The 20,678-nt window shown below is 42.1% G+C and overlaps 1 protein-coding gene across 1 annotated transcript in view; it reads right to left on the bottom strand.

Annotated features, from left to right (window-relative positions):
* Positions 1-17,615, bottom strand: part of KCNH8 (potassium voltage-gated channel subfamily H member 8) — a 343,253-nt gene extending 325,638 nt beyond the window's left edge. The window contains exon 1 of the mRNA XM_034760755.1: positions 17,540-17,615. Within this exon, the coding sequence (XP_034616646.1) occupies positions 17,540-17,615 (76 nt within the window). The remainder of the gene's footprint in view (positions 1-17,539) is intronic.
* Between the last annotated feature and the right edge of the window lie 3,063 nt (positions 17,616-20,678).

The raw sequence follows: 20,678 nt of genomic DNA, 5'->3' as shown, positions 1-20,678 counted from the left end.
TATGGGACCCATTCCAAACCCCTAATCATTTTAGTTGCCCTTTTCTGAACTTTTTCTAATGCCAGTATATCTTTTTTGAGATGAGACCACATCTGTACGCAGTAGTCAAGATGTGGGCATACCATGGATTTATATAAGGGCAATAAGATACTCTCATTCTTATTCTCTATCCCTTTTTTAATGATTCCTAACATCCTGTTTGCTTTTTTGACTGCCGCTGCACACTGCGTGGACGTCTTCAGAGAACTATCCACGATGACTCCAAGCTCTCTTTCCTGATTAGTTGTAGCTAAATTAGCCCCCCCCATCAGATTGTATGTATAGTTGGGATTATTTTTTCCAATGTGCATTACTTTACATTTATCCACATTAAATTTCATTTGCCATTTTGTTGCCCAGTCACTTAGTTTTGTGAGATCTTTTTGAAGTTCTTCACAGTCTGCTTTGGTCTTAACTATCTTAAGCAGTTTAGTATCATCTGCAAATTTTGCCACGTCACTGTCTACCCCTTTGTCCAGATCATTTATGAATAAGTTGAATAGGATTGGTCTAGGGCTGACCCTTGGGAAACATCACTAGTTACCCCTCTCCATTCTGAAAATGTACCGTTTATTCCTACCCTTTGTCCCCTGTCTTTTAACAAGTTCTGAATCCATGAAAGAATCTTCCCTCTTATCCCATGACAACTTAGTTTATGGAAGAGCCTTTGGTGAAGCTTTTCCTGTACAGAATCACGATGGCAGCAGCAGCCATAATCTGCAGGATCAGTTGCATCAATGGGAAGATCATTTCAAGATGCTCCTCAATTGTCTGTCACCTTCAGTCCCTCTTCTATTTGAAAAAGGGCAGGAAATTCTGGTAGATCCATCTTCCTTCAACCAAGAAAAGGTCTGGACTTCAGTCCATAAGTTGAAGCCTGGGAAGGTACCAGTGGTTTGTAACACTACCCGAGTTGCTGAAGACAGGGGAGAGTATTGTTTTATGGCTGCAATAGATTCTTCCAAACCATCTGGTATACTAATATCCCCAATGACTGGAAGAAGGCTGTTATTCTGCCTCTGTTCAAAAAGGGCCATAAAGCCAAATGTAGCAACTATAGAAGAATTATGCTATTATCAGTCCCAGGAGAAGTATTTGCTTCCATGTTAATATCTCAAATCAGCGACATCCTTTATGGCAAAGGCTTGAATACCAAGTATAGCTTTAGACCCTGGTTGTTCCATTACTGACCAGATCTTTACTTTGAGACAATTTTTGGAGAAGTTGGCTGGATTTAATAAGCTGCACACAGCACTTTCATAGTCTGCCATCAGGCCTGTGACTCAGTGCATTCAGCAAGTTTGTGGGCTCTGATGAAGTATCTTGGCATCCATAGGACAATAGTGTCATTGACAGAAAATCTCTATAATGGAACTAAAAGCTCTGGTTGAGTCAATGGCAGATACAAAGCATGTTTTCCTATCGCCATGGGAGTTTAGCAAAACTGTGACCTGTCACCATCAATATTGGCATGGTTTGGGTGATGGATTACCTTGAAGAGGCAGCTATCAGCAACATTCAGCTGACCACCATTCTGTTTGTCATTTTATGGTTGGCTCAGTTTGGTGGATGACTGCAACTGATGGCTAATCTGGTTCGTCAAGAAGTGGCATACATTGGTCTGGTGATTAATCCTGATAAAACAAAGTCCCTGGCCATTGCCATCAAACAGCCTCCAGCTCCAGATTACAACCACCTCAGTATTAACCTGCCCAGATAGGATATTCAGCAGGTTGTAGCCAACAAATATTTGGGCAACAAATACACTGTGCTGGAGAATTCTTGAATGATATGGATGCTGGTATAGCAGTAGCTGCAGCTATGTATCAGGCCCTTCAGCGGCCTCCATATGGATGTTGTGACATCAAGCTTCCTGCAAAGCTGAGGATCTATAAAACCAGTTATCCAACTCAATTGCATGTAAGTGAAACATAGGCACTAAGGAAGGCTGAAGAACACTAGATTGACATTTTCAGTTCCCATCTGCTCCAGTAGCTGCTCCATATGAAGTGTCAGGAGAAGATCAGAAATGAAGCTATTCGAAGCTGAAAACAGCAAGCACCTCTATCAGCAGGGGCTCAGTTTCTGCAGCTTTCTTGGTATGGACATATAAAAAAAGGAAAGGGCAATGAATTCTGAAGTGTGTGTACCAAAGAATGTTCCTACACATCCAACGATCACATGGGCACCAAAACCTTTAATGATGTGACAAGATTGCCAGTGACGGACAAGATACAATCAGACCATCTTAAGCATCTTGCTGGAGCTCAATCCAGATGGAGCTCACTTGAAAAGAAGGCCACATCCTTTGGGATTTGCCATTATGATGAAGAAGTTAGGAAATTGACCAAGAACCAGGGTTTTCATGGCATTTTGTATTAACACAGATAGTAGTTTTTTTCCTATAGTTTTCATTAAATTTCCTAAATTCCTCTGAGGAAGAGAAACAAAGCTATAGAAATAGTTATGCCTTTTTATCCCACTGGAGACAAATTTACCTGGAAGTTGTACAATATGAAGGCAACTCTTTTGACATTCCTTGTTACCTGTTTTCTTCCTTTATATAAAATATATGCCTATCAGATTCAGTTTGTGTTAATAAAAAAAGAAATAGTGCTTCCATTAAGGAGATGGCTATCCAAATAATATCCTGGGGATTATTGTGAACTATTATTTTTATTTTTTTTAATTTTTATTTAATGTCAGATGGAGAACATTCCTGGAAAATCCTTTGAAATACTACTGAATAGAGTTTTGAAGACAGATAGCTAGCCCTTCTTAAAAGACTTATGGGGGAGGGGGCACTCTCATAAAAGGACCTAAGGATTCCTTAACTTCAGCACTGAACAGCCACCAAAATAGGACAGACAGCTTGCAGAAACTTACTATCAGCCAGATTTTAGAAGGCATATTTCATTGCAAGATCACAAGACACTAGATTTTTGTTAAAAATACCAGCCCTGAGTGTAAGGTCAACAAGAGAAGGCAGGGAGTTTTCCCACACTGCAATCTGTTTTAACTCTCTGTGTAGTGATTGACAGGCTAGATTAAAGTTTTAGGAGCATTCAAGGGATATTCAATGCCATCTCTGAACATACTAGTTTTTTTAAGTATAACAGCTGTTCTAAAGCCCTTGAGTCATATTATAAGGTCCTGGAACACAAAAGCAGCCAATGGTTTTTTGGCACAGAGAAGCTCCACAAAACAGAAATTTCCTTCTATCAAGGAAGTTTTTCCCATATGAAGTTTGAGAGCGAGCTTTGAGATTTGTAGAGGGAGATTTTAATTTGACTTCTCTTCCCCTCCCACCTTTTCTTTTTCAGCAGCAGGGCAAGGTAGTGCTGCACTGCAAATGAAAGCAGGTCACGCTTAAATTAGGCTCTTAGTCTCAAATTAGTTATAATTGCACAACACAACCTCACACAAACGGATTTCCTTTTTATGTGTACTGAAGGCACTATGATGTTTTTAATCATATTTTAATCATTTTGTTATGTTGGTCAGTGCCCTAAGCACATCTGCTTTGCATATGAAAGGAATGATATTTATAAAATTATTACGAGTACTCACAGCAAAAAGTTAGGTTAAAAGAGTCTAATTTATAATTAGAACTACTTTTTAAATCTGCTCCAGCAACTTCCAAAGCAAATAACGGAGTAGCCCCACCTCTACAGTAACTCCATTTACTTCAGTGAACTTATATCAGGAACAAATGTGACATTCTTTATGCTTCTACAGCACAACCATTATGAGTAGTAAAGAACGCTCATCATTCTATTAGATTTAGAATATCGATATAGAGTTCTACTGTGATCAACTGAATAAGGTACAGCAAACTTAATTTAAAACATACAAGAGGCAGTTTAAAAAAAAACAAAAAAAAAAAACTAAGGACTGGGGGAAAGTAAACAGGTGCCGAGGAGCACATGATTTGGACACACACATCCCTTAGGAGAGGATTAAAGAGAATACTCCATAGCCTAGTAAAGGGGAGAATCTAAGTTGATAAAGTACAGGTAGGAACTGAAGAGAAAGTCAAATGAACAAGGGTACCATTCAATTACATCACATTAAGGAAGACAATTAAATATTGACAAGTCTTACAAGTGCTTGTATACAAATGCAAGAAGTCTAAATACTAAGATGGGTGAACTTGAGTGTCTGGTATTGAATGAGAATATTGATATAAAAGGCATCACAGAAACTTGATGGAATGATGATACCCAATGGCCCACAGTAATACTAGGATACAAAATATATAGGAATGAGAGTAGGTTGCGCTGGTGTGGGGTAGCACTATAAGTAGAAAAAAAGCAGAGTCAAATATAGTAAAAATCTTAAATGACTCAAACCGTATCATAGAATCACTACAGATAGAAATTCCAGGCTTGAATAATAAGAGAATAGCCAGATCAGAATGGTGGCAGTGATTAGCATTTCACAATTACTGTGAATGGAAAACCCAATAATAATGGGGGATTTCAACTAGCCCCATATTGACTGGGTATATGTCACATCAGGATGGAATGCAGAGATAAAATTTCTAGACTCCATCCATGACTGCTTCTTGTAGCAGCTACTCCTGAACCCACAAGAGGACCATTCTTGATTTTGTCCTAAGTGGAGCACTGGATCTGGTCTGAGATAAATATAGCTGAAACCCTCAGTAATAGCAACCATAACGTAATTAAATTTAAACATCCTTGTAGGGGGGGAAAATGCCCCTTGCAGTAGCATTTAACTTCAAAAAGGGAAACTACACCAAAATGAGGAAGCTATTTAAACAGTAATTAAAAGTAACAGCCACAAGAATGAAATGCTTGGAAGCTATTTAAAAAGCCCTAATTGAGCACACATTTAATTTGAGCCTCTAATAAATAAAATAATAATAAAAAAAAAAAGTCAGAGGATCAAAAAAATTCCACCATGGCTAAACAACATAGTAAAAAAAGTGGGTAGAAGCAAAAAAGTCATCCTTTAAAAACTGGGCATCAAATCCTATTTAGGAAAACAGAAAGGAGTATTAACTCTGGCAAGTCAAATGTAAAGGTAATATTAGTCAGGCCAAAAAGGGATTTGAAGAACAACTAGCAAAAGACACAAAAACTAACAGCAAAAATTAAGTACATCAGAAGCCGAAAGCCTGCCAAACAATCAGTGGGGCCACTGAACAATCAAGGTGCTAAAAGACTATTCAAGAACGACAAGACCACTATGGAGAAATTAAGGCTTTGGCTACACTTCAGAGTTGTGTCACCAAAAGGCAGCTTCTGGTCAACAAAACAGTAGAAACATACACACTACGATGCGACTTTTGGCAGCAAAAATGTCATTTTGGCGACAAAATAAAACCACCCCAATATGAGACGCAAGGCTCTTTGTGCAAAAGTTGTGTCGACAAAGTGCCAGTGCAGATACTGCTCTTAATTTTAATCGCTTTAATTGGCCTCCAGGAGATGTCCCACAATGCCCACCCTGACCCCTCTGATCAGCAGTTTGAACTCCACTGCCCTGAAGCCAGATAAACAACCTCCCCGTTTAAAGCCCCGGGGAATTTTTGAAATTCCATTTCCTGTTTGCTCAGTGTGGAGAGGTCTCATTGCATCTTCCCAGGTGACCATGGCAGCTTCACGCAGCAAATGCTCTCCCATTTGGACCACTGCAGAGCTGCTGGGATCTGCTCAGTATTTGGGGAGAGGAGGCTGTACAGTCCCAGCTGGGCTTCAGCCATAGGAATTTTGGCAGATTTCTTGAGGCTTCTGCGAAAAGGGGTTTGACGAGGACACAGTGCAGTGCAGAGCGAACAAAGAAGCTGAGGCAGGTGTACCATACGACGATGGAGGCAAACCATCGCTCTGGTGCTGCATCCAAGACCTACTGGTTCTATAAGGAGCTGGACACGATCCTCAGTGGCGACCATACCTACACCACCAAGAGCCCCATGGATATTTCAGCGGTCCTGGAGGTGGTGGAAAGAGGACCTAACCCAAAGGACAAAGTCCTTGATGAAGAGGTGGAGTTAGACGTTGATGTGGAGCCCAGAGCAGGGTTGCTCGGTGGTGCAGACAGCCAGGATCTGTTTCCCACTCCAGAGGTGTCTAGCCAGTCTCAGCAGTTGCTCTCCAGTGAGCAAGAAGCAGGAGAGATGTATAGAAGTGTACAAGGTTAGCTGTTTTTCTGTGTGCCAGACATTTCCCTGTGCAGCAAATCAATATGGCGAAACAGGGTGTTGATGCATGCCATGATCTCACAGGAATCCTCCATAGAGATCTCTTAGAAACTTTCCTGGAGGTACTCTGAAATCTTCTGCCAAAGGTTCCTTGGCAGAGCTGCTTTGTTCCTTCCCCCATTGTAGGAAGCTTTCCCACACCATTCGGCAATCACTTGTACAGGGACCAAAGCGGCACACAGGCGAGCAGCATAGGGACCAGGGCAGAAGCCACAAGCATGTAATAGATGTGCCCTTGCTTTCCTGCTTACCCTTAGGAGTGAGATATCTGCTACTGTGACCCCTGCCTCTGGAAAAGTGTGGGAGAATTTAGAATTTTTTCCCTAGTTGGCTGCACCACAACCCTTCCAGAGCGCCTCCCACCCAGGCCAAGACGCCATGCTTTGGGTGTTTGCCGAGATGTAAGCTTGTCAAGGGTCAGTGAGAAAGTGATTATGCTTCAATGCTGCGTGTGAACTTAAAAATCATGTTTCTGTGCATTGTTTCTTATGACTCTGCAGATGTGGCCTGCACACCGGCCGAGCATCTCCGCCAGATAAGGAAGTGCCCGAGATGGAGCAAAAAAGACATGTTCCAGGAGATACTGCAGTTTTTCAATGCAGAGAATGAAGGGAAGCCAAAAGACAGGACAGAAAAGAAATTCAGGAGTTTGTTAAGGACGCTACTGTGCGGATGATTAAAGTAACGGAGGAGCAAATGCAGATGCTGAAGTCTTTAAAAATGAAGCAGACTGAGCAGATGCATGCCCACCCTCCCCTGCAGCACATTCAGAACATTTACAAATATTATGTACAACACATGCCTATTACCATGCATATATTATCCTCATTGAGATCTAATCTGCCATAAAGGCACCGCCAGCATGCCTTTAATCTGCCAAAGGCGCATTCCATCATCATCATCTTACACCTACTCAACCTGTTGTTGAACCACTCCTTACTGCTATACAGGTTTCCTGTGTAAGGTTTAATGAGCCATGGCTGTAAGAGTATGCTGTGTCTCCCAGGATCAAAATGGGCATTTCAAAATCCCCTACTGTAATCTTCTGGTCTGGAAAGAAAGTCCCTGCTTGCAGCTTTCTATATAGGCCGGTGTTCCTGAAGGTGTGGGCGTCATGTACCTTCCCAGACCACCCCACATTGATGTCAGTGAAACACCCACGGTCATCCACAAGCACCTGCAACACCATGGAGAAGTACCCCTTCCTATTGATGCACTCCATCGCAAGGTGGTCTGGTGCCAAAATTGGAATGTGTGTGCCATCTATCACCCCTCCCCAGTTAGGGAAACCCATTCTGCAAAGCCATCCACTATTTCACGCACATTCCCCAGAGTCACAGTCCTTCATAGCAGGATGTGTTTAGTTGCCCTGCACATTTGCATTAACACAGCCCCAAAGGTCAACTTCACGACTTCAAACTGATTTGTGACTGACCAGTAGCAGTCTGGAGTCACCAGCTTCCACACTGATTGCCATGTGTTTCTCTACTGATAAGTCATGTCTCATTCTGGTGTCCTTGCACTGCAGTGCAGGGGCAAGCTCTGCACACAGTTCCAGGAAGGTGGCTTTCCGCATCCGAAAGTTCTGTAGCCACTGCTTGCCATCCCAGACCTGCATGACAATACAATCCTCCCACCAAAAGTGAGAGTCCACCATGTGTAGCTGTTCCGTGAATGTCAAAAGAAATCTAAGTTGCTCCTATCCATATCACACACCATGTCAGGCATCTGGGAGTCTTGTTCAGTTAGGAACTTCATGATTAACTGCAGTGCCATTCGTGATGTTTTAATGACAGTTATCAGAGCACAGGAAAGCAGTGTGGGAATTCATCCCTTCACACAAAGATGCCGGGGTGCACAGCAAACAAGGGCCTTGAAAAATGCTGTGAAAGAAAGCCAGAAGCCCATGGAATGCTGGGATGGAAAACAATGAATCATGGAACATTGATCCCGGTCCCAAGATGTGCAGCGATCCACTCCGCCTTCCCACAAGACCTAGCAGCAGAAGGTGTTGAGCTGCACTGTGGGATAGATACCTACCATGCCTTGCTCACACTGCTGATGAAAGGGCCCCAACTGTGGATGTGCTCTGCTGACAGAGGGAGCAGGTATGAACATGCAATATTGATTTTTATTATAGCGCTTTTTGCTTGTCTATATAACTTTTGTCGACTAAACGCTGTAGTGTAAGTTAAGCCCTATACCAAAAATTCATTGCAGAGGATATGAAGGAGATTCCCAAACCTAAGCCATTCGTTTTAAGTGTCAAATCTGAGGAACTGTCCCAGATTTGTGTGTCAGTAGGGGAGGTTTTAGATCAAGTTGATAATACTAAACAGTAATAAATCACTAGGACCAGACGGTATACACCAAAGAATTCTGAAGGAACTTAAATACAAAATTTTAGCACTCTTCCTGTGATATATAATCGATCACTTAAATCAGCCTCTGTATTAGATGACTGGAGGACGGCTAATGCAACACCCATTTTTACAAAAAACTCCAGAGGTGATCCTGGCAATTACAGGTCAGTAAGCCTAACTTCAGGACCAGACAAATTGGTTGAAACTTAAGTAAAGAACAGAATTATCAGATAAATAGAACATGTTTTTTGGGGGAAAGAGTTAACACTGCTTTTGTAAATGGAAATCATGCCTCAACAATCTATTAGAGTTCCTTGAGGGAGTAAACAAGCATGTGGAAAAAGGTGATCCAGTTGATACAGTGTTCTTGGACTTTCAGAAAGCCTTTGACAAGATCCCTCACCAAAGGTCTTATCCCATGACTGATTTTCTTGCCTAAGAGGGAAGGTCCTCTCATGGATCAGTAACTAGTTAAAAGATAGGAAATAAAGAGTAGGAATAAATGGCTAGTTTTCCAATTGGAGAGAGGTAAGTAGTGGGGTCCCGCAAGGACCTGAATTGGGACCAGTGCTCTTCAACAGGTTATAAATGATTTGGAAAAGGGGTGAACAGTGATATAGCAAAGTTTGCAGATGATACAAAGCTACTAAAGATAAATCCAAAACAGACCATGAAAAGTTAGAAAGGAATCTCACAAAACTGGGGACTGGGCAACAAAAAGGCAGATGAAATTCAATATTGATAAATGCAAAGTAATGCATATTGGGAACCAATCCCAACTATACATACAAAATGATGGAGTTTAAATTAGCTGTTGCCACTCAAGAAAGACCCCTTCACATAACACAAGAACCAAGGGTCACGCAATTAAATTAATAGGCAATAGGTATAAAACCAATACAAGGAAGTACTTCCTCACACAATGCACAGTCAACCTGTGAAACTCATTGCCGGGGGACATTTTGAATACCAAAAATATAACTGGATTCAAGAAAGAATAAGATAACTTCATGGAGGATAGGTTCATCAATGGCTATTAGCCAAGATGGTCAGGGACACAACCCCATGCTTAAGTCTCTGACTTCCAGAAGCCAGGACTGGATGACAGGGAATGGATCACTTGATAATTGCTCTGTTCTTTTCATTCTCTCTGAGGCATCTGGCATTGGCCACTGTCAGAAGACAGGATACTGGGCTAGATGGACCACTGGTCTGACTCAGCATTCTTATGCTAGTGTTGACTAACGGTCAGAGTACAGAACTGGGCATCAGGAATCTTTTAGTCTGAGCTCTCCCACTCACTTTTTACTGAATCTTACTCACATTGCTTCTCTTCTCCAATTACCTGTTAAATAGGGACAATATTATTTACCTCCTCCGTGTGATGTGAGGTTTCACTTGTTATTGTTTGTAAAACTCTTTAAGAGATGCTTTAGAAGTGCAAAGAACTATGGTTCAGATCCTCCTCTGTAGGAGGACAGCTGTGTACAGCTCCAGTGGAAAGCTGTCCTGAAGTCATCTTACCTGACTGCATGATGAAGGCTCCTCAGTCGTGGCAACTCATGCACCAGCCCTTACCCCTGCATTGCTGAGAAGAAAGGAAGCAAGGCTGGATCTTCTATACACACTGATCATCCCCAACTGCCATGACAACCTCTTGAGGTCATTGGCCCCAGTGCAGGAGGCTGTTGTAACTTCTTCCAGGGAACCTGACCAAAGAAGAGATGTCCCTGGACTGAGACACCACCTTAGAGCCACTTTGGCATCTCTTCAATTGTGTGGTGTCACCTGGTCACAGCTGAGGATTGGGCCCCAAATATATAATCATACAATTCTGCAAAATTAGTCAGTTGTTGAATGACTCTCCTCCACTCCTAAATTAATTCTAGTCTCAGACAAAACAAGACAAAATAAATTAACTTAATTCAAATAAATATTTTATGAAGAAAAATCACCTCAGAATCCAGTGTAAATGAAAGAGCCTTCTTTAAAGCACAGCTCTATTCTGAAAGGCAACAAGTAAAAAGGTGCGATTTTTATGTAACAGATGCTTCCTGCACCAAATCCTCAGGACTAGCCCTTCTGTAGCTGGTGCAGCTCAGCAACTAGGGAGCAAAGGTGGTTTTAAGTAGGGTGACCAGATAGCAACTGTGAAAAAATGGGATGGGGGTTGGGGGTAATAGGCACCTATATAAGAATAAGTCCCAAAAAATGGGACTGTCCCTTTAAAAATGGGATACCTGGTCACCCTAGCTTTAAGTCACCTTTACATCCTTTTGATCCTGAAGCATCCAGGCTGGTCTCAAGCAACAGCTTAGGTCAGACTAAGGGTTGCTCGAAGTTATGCTTGCTGGCAACAGTAGCCAGGGATTAGCCAGACATAGCAACCCTATGACATCAAGCAACTCACACTGAGGATGCACAGGTAGCTGGTTAAGATGGCATCTCAGCTATCAGTGCCAGAGTAGCACAAGCAGCCAGACGTGGGGCCAAGATCTGGCCTCTTCTCTATATTCAAAATCATGTGTATTGATTTTCACATTATGGCTACAGGGTGAACTGTGGCATAGACCTGGCTTCCTGCCATGTTAATGACACAGGCCCAGTTCAACTTTGGTACATTTTTCCTTGAGGAGCCTCTAACAGTATACTTCGCAGTGACACAGAGATAGCATAATCAAAACAAAGCATCATTTATTAATTCCTCAAAAGTAGAAAGCATTTAGGAAAATGGGTTAACACAATAAAAAGCCTACACACACGGATATGATTTACACTTTTGTAAATTCCCCTCAGCTCAGCTAACCCTATATCTATCAGAGAGAAACAGACTGCCCCAGCTGCATTTTCTACCTCACTTCATACGACTTTGCCAGCCTGTCACCTATTCACTGACAAATGACTAGGCAGCCCCTTTTACATCTTTGAGGGTTTAGATCCTCTTTGATAACAGGTTTTAGGCTTGGGAACAGTAAACCATTCTAGCCTGCACAAAGCCAGATAGGTAGTTTCTTCCCCATTGATGGCCCAGCCACCTTTCCTCAAAGATTCTTATATCTTTCATAGTTTCATTTCCTGTGGGTTTCTCCCTTAACAGCCTTTTTTGATTTAATTCCTGTCAGTCAAGCAAGTTAATATCAAATAACTTGAGTGGCACATGAGATTTGTAAAAATAATACACACAGTAGCCTCATTCCCCACATTTAGTGAAAAAATTTTTTTACTGCATTTTATTCCTGCTAGCAAATCAAAACCTAACCTAAGAGCTGGAGTCTATTCTTTCGTGTTTACCAACATGTTGACAATAATGAGTCTGCATGTGTGTCAATCAAGTTGTAAGTAGAAAACAGTGTAACTGAAGGTGTAAGTTCTCCTACAGAGAGGTCATTATCAGTTAGTTAATGGTGAGCAAGCTTGACTCAAATCCTAGATTCAGTTTACAGGGCTAGCAATCAGGGGAAAAACATACACCTCCACCCTGATATAACGCGACCAGATATAACACAAATTCAGATATAAAGCGGTAAAGCAGTGCTCCGGGGGCGGGGGCGGGGCTGCGCACTCTGGTGGATCAAAGCAAGTTCGATATAACGCAGTTTCACCTATAAAGATTTTTTGGCTCCTGAGGACAGTGTTATATCAGGGTAGAGGTGTATTTAATTTAGAATTTGAGAACATTTGGTACAGAAAGCACTGAAAAACAACTCTAAAATTCCAGATTTTCATCTTTAGAGAGGTTTTAGGGAGTAAAATCACACTGAGAAATAGTGTGTTTTCTGCACAATTTAGTTAGGCATGTCCATTTACTAAAATGTAGTTTAACCTTGCTCCACAGGAAAGTAGCATAAGAATCCACAACAGAAGCGGCAGCAACATCAGGCTCTGATGTGAAAATTTTTCTAATATATAGTCTAGATTGTAGAGCTTCTGGGAAACAGTTTTTGAAATCTGTAAAAAATTGAAATGGGGGGGGGGGTGAATCCCATCACAGACAGGACCAAAAAAAAAAAAAAAGGTCAAAAGACTGAAAAAAGTTCAAAGAGATAAAAATCTGAAAAAAACTAAATGTTTTATTTTGATGTCAACCATTTATTACTAAAAATAAACTATAATGAGCTTAAAATTCCAAATTTGAAAGATTTTGAACCAGAGAACTGGAATTTTTCTTGTTTAAAGTATCAAAATTACTTGTTTTGAAAATATCAAATCTTTTTCAACTTTTTTTTCCTAAAAACATTTGTCAAAACCAGGGTCGGCTCCAGGCACCAGCTTGGCAAGCTGGTGCTTGGGGCGGCCACTCTGGACAGGGGTGGCAGGTCCAGCTATTCGGCGGACGGTCCCTCACTCCCACTAGGAGCGAAGGACCTTGCGCCGAATTGCTGCCGCAGATGGCAGCTTTGTGTGTGTGTGTGTGTGTGTCTGCTTGGGGCGGCCAAAACCCTGGAGCCGGCCCTGGTCAAAACTAACCCTCTCTTTCTCACAAAAGTTTTAGTTTTGATGAATCAGCATTTTCCAATTAAAAAAGTGTTTTGTGGAGAAATTCCTGAGAGCTTTACTAGATTGTGGGGTTCAAATTGTGGGTTTTGAACAGGGTTCAAAAAAGAACTAGATAAGTTCATGGAGGACAGGTCCATCAATGGCTATTAGCCAGGATGGGCAGGGATGCAAAACCATGCTCTAAAGTGTCCCTAACCTCTGTTTGCCAAAGCTGGGAATGGGTGACAGGATGGATCACTTGATGATTACCTGTTCTGGTCATTGCCTCTGAAGCACCTGGCATTGGCCATTGTCGGAAGACAGGGAACTGGGCTAGAAGGACCATTAGTCTGATCCAATATGGCAGTTTTTATGTGCCCACTAGGCACAGCCTCAAGACAGTGGCAATATGAAGGGACAGCACTACATGGGAAACATCAGGAGGTTTCCAGAATGCAGAGGGAGCATGCCTGTACTACACACCTTAAGGGGAGCAGCCTATTTCTCCAGGTGTGCAAGCCCTGCTTTGCATGTGAGGCAGCAGGAGGTCTGCTTTTGGGCATAAATGTGTTGTCAGGGGATCAGGGATGGAGCAATTCCTGTAGTGCCCCGACTCCCCGTGACTGACATGTATTCGATAGTTTGATGATCATTGTCTACATTTCAGTCTAACACAGATGTTATAATACAACTAAAATTATGATGACCATGAAAGTTCTGAGTATCTAAAGTACATAATAAAACTAAACATTGATGTTTGAGGGTGCACATTATCTACAAATGTTCTAGATTCTCTGTTTTTTCCCCCACAGTGTATTTCATGATATGGGTAAGTTGGTACAACATTAAAACCAAGAGAAATATTATGATGAAAACTCATTCATAAAGTTCTATGTGAAGTGAAGCATATTTTCCAGTGTTTTCTGGAATCCTTTTCTGCACTGTTGCCCAGAATTAGAATTAATTCTCCTCTGGATTAAAGATGCATTGGTGGATTAGTCTATCATTGATGACAACAAAAATATATCCTTCCCAAAGGCTTAAAATAAAAGGAGGTCTGTTAACTACAGACATCATTACTGTAACAAAACATGCAGAAAAATATTTATAACAGAATATCATCACTTCTGAAATCAAAAGTAGTTTATGTAACATATCCTGTGTTAAATATTGAATGTCAACCCCAAAATAAAAATGTATAATCATATTTAAAAACACAAAGGGCTGATCCCATAAAGAGTTACACATTGAGTAACTTTTCTTAATCTAGCAGTATCATTGATATTACTACACTGCTCAGGTGAGTAACCCTACTCACTTGCTTAAGAGTTTGCAGATTTGGGCCCAGAGCTTGCGCTAGACTTTACAAGACAGCATTTTTTTTTCTATATAAAAAAAATCTAGTTAAACCACCACAGGAATAAGTACTTTGCAAATTAAATTTTAGATTTAAAAAAAGCCAACTAGATCATATCAAATCAGCCTCAAAGTGAAAAAACTATTTTTGCAGATTTAAAATTGTATCATGTTATGCACTTGATCTATATTATCATTCTTCAAGGAAAGATATAGTTTAATAACTTATGTTATTTGTTTTAATTGATATATTTGAATAATATAAAAATGCATTATCTATCTCAGTGGTTCTCAACCAGGGGTATATGTACCCCTGGGCATATGCAGAGATCTTCCAGGGGGTACACCAACTCATCTAGATATTTGGCTAGTTTTACAACAAGCTACATAAAATGCACTAGCAAAGTCAGCACAAACTAAAATTGTATACAGACAAAAGTAAGCAAGCAAGCAACTTTTCAGTAAAAGCGTGGCTCTGACACTTTTGTATTTTTATGTCTGATTTTGAAATTATGTAGTTTTTAAGTGAGGTGAAACTTGGGGTATGCAAGACAAATCAGGCTCCTGAAAGGGGTACAGTAGTCTGGAAAGGTTGAGAACTACGGATCTGTAAATTAAGAGCCAGATGCTGCCCCCTTTACACCAAATAGTACGATTCTCCACATGTAGTCCCATCCCAATCAGTCCCACTCAGTAATACACAGCCAATTATAAGACTTTCTGTTGTGAATTTTTGGGAGCATTTAAAGGCAGAAATATATTTGTCCATGGTAATGTCTTCTAAATAATGCCGGTTTATCAGGTATTGAAGCCAAATCCCAAAGTCCTGTTTAAAGGCAAAACTTCCACTGAAACCAATGGGGATTTTCCTCAATAGAGACATCAAGAATATGTTTCCCATTACTTTGTGCAAAAGTGTATTACTGTGTGTGAAAGTTTATTAATTGCTAATATTTAACTTATTTTAAAATAAGTTAGTCACGTAGATTTTTTTCCTCAATAAAAACTTCAGAATGTATTCACTAAGATGTCATACTTAATGTATTTATTAAAAGCCTTCCAAAAACATTAGTGAGACAAGGAAGGTGAGGTAATCTCTTTTATTGGATCAACTTCGGTTAGCAAGAAAGACAAGCTTTGGAGCTATACACAGCTCTTCTTCAGGTCTCATACAAAACTTGACTTCTTAAAAACCTCAAATAAGGGCCAGATATATGTCTTTTAATGCTTTTGTTTTACATATTGCCGCTAGAAAGGATAGGGGATTGAACAGAACAGCTAAATTTAAGCAGCAATTCTTTTAATCTGTATAAATTAATGAGAAATTGTGCTTAGTCTTAAAATTCAACTAACCCAATAAACATCCCAAACTCTAAGGTGTCATTCTTAACACAGACAATAAAATTATTCTTATAGTAAGGTGTAAATAATTAAAAGCCTATATATCACTAGTAGTGAGTTTAGCCAATTTGAACCTCCCAAAATAAATGATCTCCGAAGTGTTTTTTTAGTAAATTCCTCACACACTGCGGTCAGTCCTTTGAACTGGAAGCCATTGTAGGGAGTTTCTAAGCAGACAGCAAAGGGGAATTATTTTTTCAATCAAGTGACAGTATCACGTACAAAAACCTTACAACATTAAAACTGCAAGAATTAACCTCCTCAATAACACCTGGATAGTTGATTGTAAACTCTAACTGAAAAAAAAAAAAAGGGGGGGGGGAGACTTGGAATATTGTGATATATACACTAACAAAATAGATATAGCTCTTTAAGGCATAGCTACTCTAAGAGTTACTTTATAATGGAATATAGATTTAAAGCAGCCTTTAATCATGTTTTCAAGCTACCTTCAGACTAGAGAGACAGTTGTAACGTGATTTTAGGTTTCCGTGCAGTTATTTGTGTGACTATGTGTCTTGAGATTTTACAATTTATTGATATAGTAACTGAGCTCAGTTCTTTCATCTCACACTAACACCAAAATAGTAATAAAAATACGCCAATAGATACAAGATTAAAAGTATATAAACATCAAAATGTTTGGCAGAAAATGAAAAACTAAGTTAAATGAGTTTAAAGATTTTATTTTCACTCCAGTATGAATCGTTTCAGATTTCTCCCCACCCCCAAGAAAAAGAGATTTACGCTGGCGAAACGTTTTCTCCCCCGTTGCGTGTTTAAAAAATAACGACTAACATCTCATTAGGTACAGGGAGCCCCTAAACAACAGCCTAGCGCCTCCAGTCGCAAATTATTTCCCCGCACCTGAACAAACTCCACAGATTGATGCAGCCCATCGCAAGGGAACCGCTGAGCAGGCTTGACCCGAGCAGCAGTAAGAGCCGAGGGGAGGGAAGGGGGCAGGAAATTGAGTGCAAGTGGTAAGACTAAATAAAAGTCAGAACAGCTGGAAGGTAAGTGACGCGCAAAGGGAGAGGAGCAGGACCTGTCCAGGGTCCTGAAATCACAACTCCGATACCAAACTCATTCATTCAACCGCCGCAGACGTTCATTGAACAACCCCCTGCACAGCTGTCTGGCCAACACAAAACCTGATTAAAGGCTTAAATCTTGTCAAAGAGATTTAAAAAAAAAAAAAAAAAGATTTTCAAAGCCACGTCCCGAGTCTGAAGCCTACATCTCTCCTCGCTCCCTACTCTCGGGGGGGCTGCACCCGCTGCACGGCACCACGCAGCCGGCACGAGGGCGGCTGAGAGGGGCAGAAAGCCCCGGGAAGCAGCAGCCTGAGCCTACAACTTCCATGCAGAGAACAGCTGGGAGCGGCCGGGACCGCAGTCCGGGAATAACCCTGCAAGTTCCCAAAGAGACACCAAGCGCAGCCCGGTCTCCTGGTAACTGGCGAGCTGCCCCAGCCGACACCCAGCACACCAGGGACACCTCCTAGCCAGGGGAGGAGAGCCACCCCGCCCCCCGCTGCCAAGCCGCACCGCCACAACCAGGGGAGAGGGGTGCATGCAATGCCGGACCGACATCCAGCTCTGCCTCTTTCTCCCCGGCAGCCCCCCAGCAGGGATGGGAAGGGGCCACCACGCTCCCGCTGCCCCCGACTCACGCGTGCCGTCGAAGCGAGTGGCGATGGTGTCGAGGAAGGTGTTCTGCGGGGCCAGCAATCCTTTCATCACCGGCATCTTTCCAGCGCGGTGCGAAATTCTCCATCAAACTTTGTCCGGGAGGACGGCTCGCAAAGGAAGTGCAAAGGGCGGGGGGAGAGGGAAGGGGGGAGCGCGGGCCGCTGCGACTTCGCCGAACCCGGGAAGCGCCCGTCTCCCCGGCCACACACAGGCTAGCGAGAGAGCTCGGCGCCTCCCCCCTTCCACCAGCTGCCGGAGCTCCCGCCCGCCAGCTGCGCCCGCAAGCAGCCGCCGCGCGCTCCATTCCCCCCCGGATTGGCTGGTGAGAAAGACCCGGGGAGGGGTTTGTATGTGTGGGGGCGGGGGAGGTTCCTTGCACGACGCGGGAGCCGCAGCCGCGTGGGGTGGCGGGCGCGTGGTTCGGGGGTTGTTTGTTTGCACTCAGGGCGCTTTGTTCAGCCCTTCCTCGGAGCCGGGAGCCTCTGGCTGGCGTGTATGGCGGGCCACCTGGGCAGAAGGGGCGTAGTCCCAGGACAAAAGGTGGGCTGGGGGTAAGGGAGGGATTGAAAATGACTGGGGTGCACGTTGAGTGTGCGTTCATCTGACAATATTCCACCTTCTAGCGGAAAGGTAACAGCTGAGGCTCCCGCATCCAGCCAGTCACACCCCCTCCACCAGTCCTATAGAGAAAGAGAGAGAGAGAGCTTAAAGAACAAATTCACCAATAAAATCCAGGCTGTAATGAACCCCAACACAATAGAGCTGTAGAAACCTGTTTCCAGGCGGTTTTTTGGCCTCAATCCTTTTAGTTCTATTGCCTAAATAGAACATAAGACTATAGATTCCATTTCAACCCCAAAAAATCCAGTCCCCCCCAAAAAAACCCCCACCCTATTGTTGCAAATACCTAAATCCTCCCACTTTCTGGCTTCCAATTCCAAACTACACCTTAAAAACGTAGACCCTGATATAGCAGTATTGCAAAAACCCAGCATTGGGAGCCTGCCAATTTTTGGCCCAAACCTTCAAATTGTACCATTAAAAGAGAGAATAAGTGTTGCTGCTACTATTCCTCCTAAAAGGTCTGACTCCCTCCCCCTGTACACAGTCTAGTACAGAAAGCTGCAAAAACTCTAATTTGGCAACAGTACCTGCTGGATCCACCTATTTTTTTTTTTTTTGCTGCATCCCTTCTGGTTTTACTGTCTAAACTGAATGGGTATACAGTTTCTCTTACTCCCCTAGAGTAGTCTCAACCCCAATGTATTGTGATATATCAATGTTGCAAAAATGTGTATCCAGAAATTGAATCCAGCTGGGTCCACCTGGGACACTGGATCTGAGTTCTGCAGTGCTGTTGCTCACAAGAACATCAGAGCCAGGTGCAGTGGAAATAGATAACCATGGGACTTGGGTGGTGTAGGCAAAAGCTGGCAGGATCCAAATAACTGAGGTTCTATTGAACCAAGATGCATTGGGTGCCCGAATCTCTCTTTCCCCCGATTTGTATGTGAGAGGTGTCTACGTTTCTTCTCTTTTTCTGCAGAAAAGTTGGGGAGATGGGCTAAAAATTGGCAAAACCGGGTTCTGGATTGTCATTTTTGCAGCATTGTTGCACTTAGATGCCTCATGGTGTGAATCACTTTGGACCAACAGGAGACGCTAGACTTGTTCTCCATTTAGGTAGTGCAATTTGTGGGGCTGGATCCAACAACTGGGAAGATTTGGCAGGGTCTTACTTTTACCCAGACCCCCCTTCTCCTTTTAATTTGCCTTATTAATCTCTTAATAAGAGAGTGACTTCCTTGTTGCTGTTGCTCACCTCACTTACTGCCTTGTAAGAAATGCATTTTAGTTCCCTATACACTGCATTTTTTAATTATTGTGAAGGGGTTTTTTTAAATGTTGTTTCCTTGATTGTATCCTTGTGTCACACTAAATAGTTTGAGCCATAATTTTGTGGGAAATAACTTTGCAAGACAAAGCACAGGATCCTATTTAGAAAAAAGAACAAACATTTAAGATTTTTGTGTATAAATAAATGAAACTATGGATGCTCCCTGGTCCATAAGATCAGGAGTTTATCCACATTCTAACAGCAGGACAATCTCAAATGAGTTGTATGCATTTTGGGACTACTCTAGACCCTAGAGATTGGTTTTGTTTTCCTATATAGTGTTTTTAGATTCTTTTTGACCATCTCCCAACCTGTGATTCAGGAGTTCTGCCTAACCTGAAAAAAAGCAACCCTTTTAACAAGAAAAGGAAAGAAAGTGTGAAGATGCATGTCACAGCACAGAATGACAAGTTTATGTGCTAGAGAGAAAAGGGGAGTGAAGGGAGTGATATTGGCATGCATGAAAGCCACTCCTCTGTTGAGACTAGTGATTTGCTCAGGCTGTGTTGCTGTTTGATTGTTGCCTAGTATTACTCCCCAGAGTAAAGTCATGTCATTTACTGTAGCAGCTGTGGTGGCAAAACATCTCTCTGTTCTTTCAGTCCCCAAAGAGGTTCACCAGGAGGTAAGCAAGGTTAGGTTTTCAAATCCCTGTGCATTAAACAGAGGGTTCTGGCTTTCATTATTTCACAGTGTTTCTCTTGCCTCTTTTATTTTTATTTCTGGCAGTTCCTAATTCTTTGTGGCCTCCCTTCCTTTTGACAATGCAGATAAGATCTGGTTTCTCACTCCCTAAGAGAAGTACCATGGGTGGGGGCACAAAAGGGTCAAAAATGTTCTTTGCAGCAGGATTGATGAGGAAGATTCATGGGGTAAGAGGGTGCTGATGCATTGATTTTATTGCACAGCATAAAGCCTGTCCATGACAACCGCACCTTGGCATTGCAAATACAGCAGTATTTTGCAGAGATTACATTAATCCGGCCAATCCTCCTTCTATTGGAAGCCCATGGGAAACACTGGTGGGTCCCAGCTGTGTTGCTGGGGCTCAGCAACAGGGAGCTCCCAGCTTGTTTTTTAAATGGAACGTAGCTTTCTTTGATAGGATAACGAGCCTTGTGGATAAGGGTGAAGCTGTGGATGTGGTATACCTAGACTTTAGTAAGGCATTTGATACGGTCTCTCATGATATTCTTATCGATAAACTAGGCAAATACAATTTA

This window comes from Trachemys scripta, chromosome 2 (assembly GCF_013100865.1).
Source record: "Trachemys scripta elegans isolate TJP31775 chromosome 2, CAS_Tse_1.0, whole genome shotgun sequence".
Classification (NCBI taxonomy): Eukaryota; Metazoa; Chordata; order Testudines; family Emydidae; genus Trachemys; species Trachemys scripta.
The sequence above is the reverse complement of the archived record's forward strand: the minus strand, read 5'-3'. Positions and strand labels throughout refer to the sequence as shown.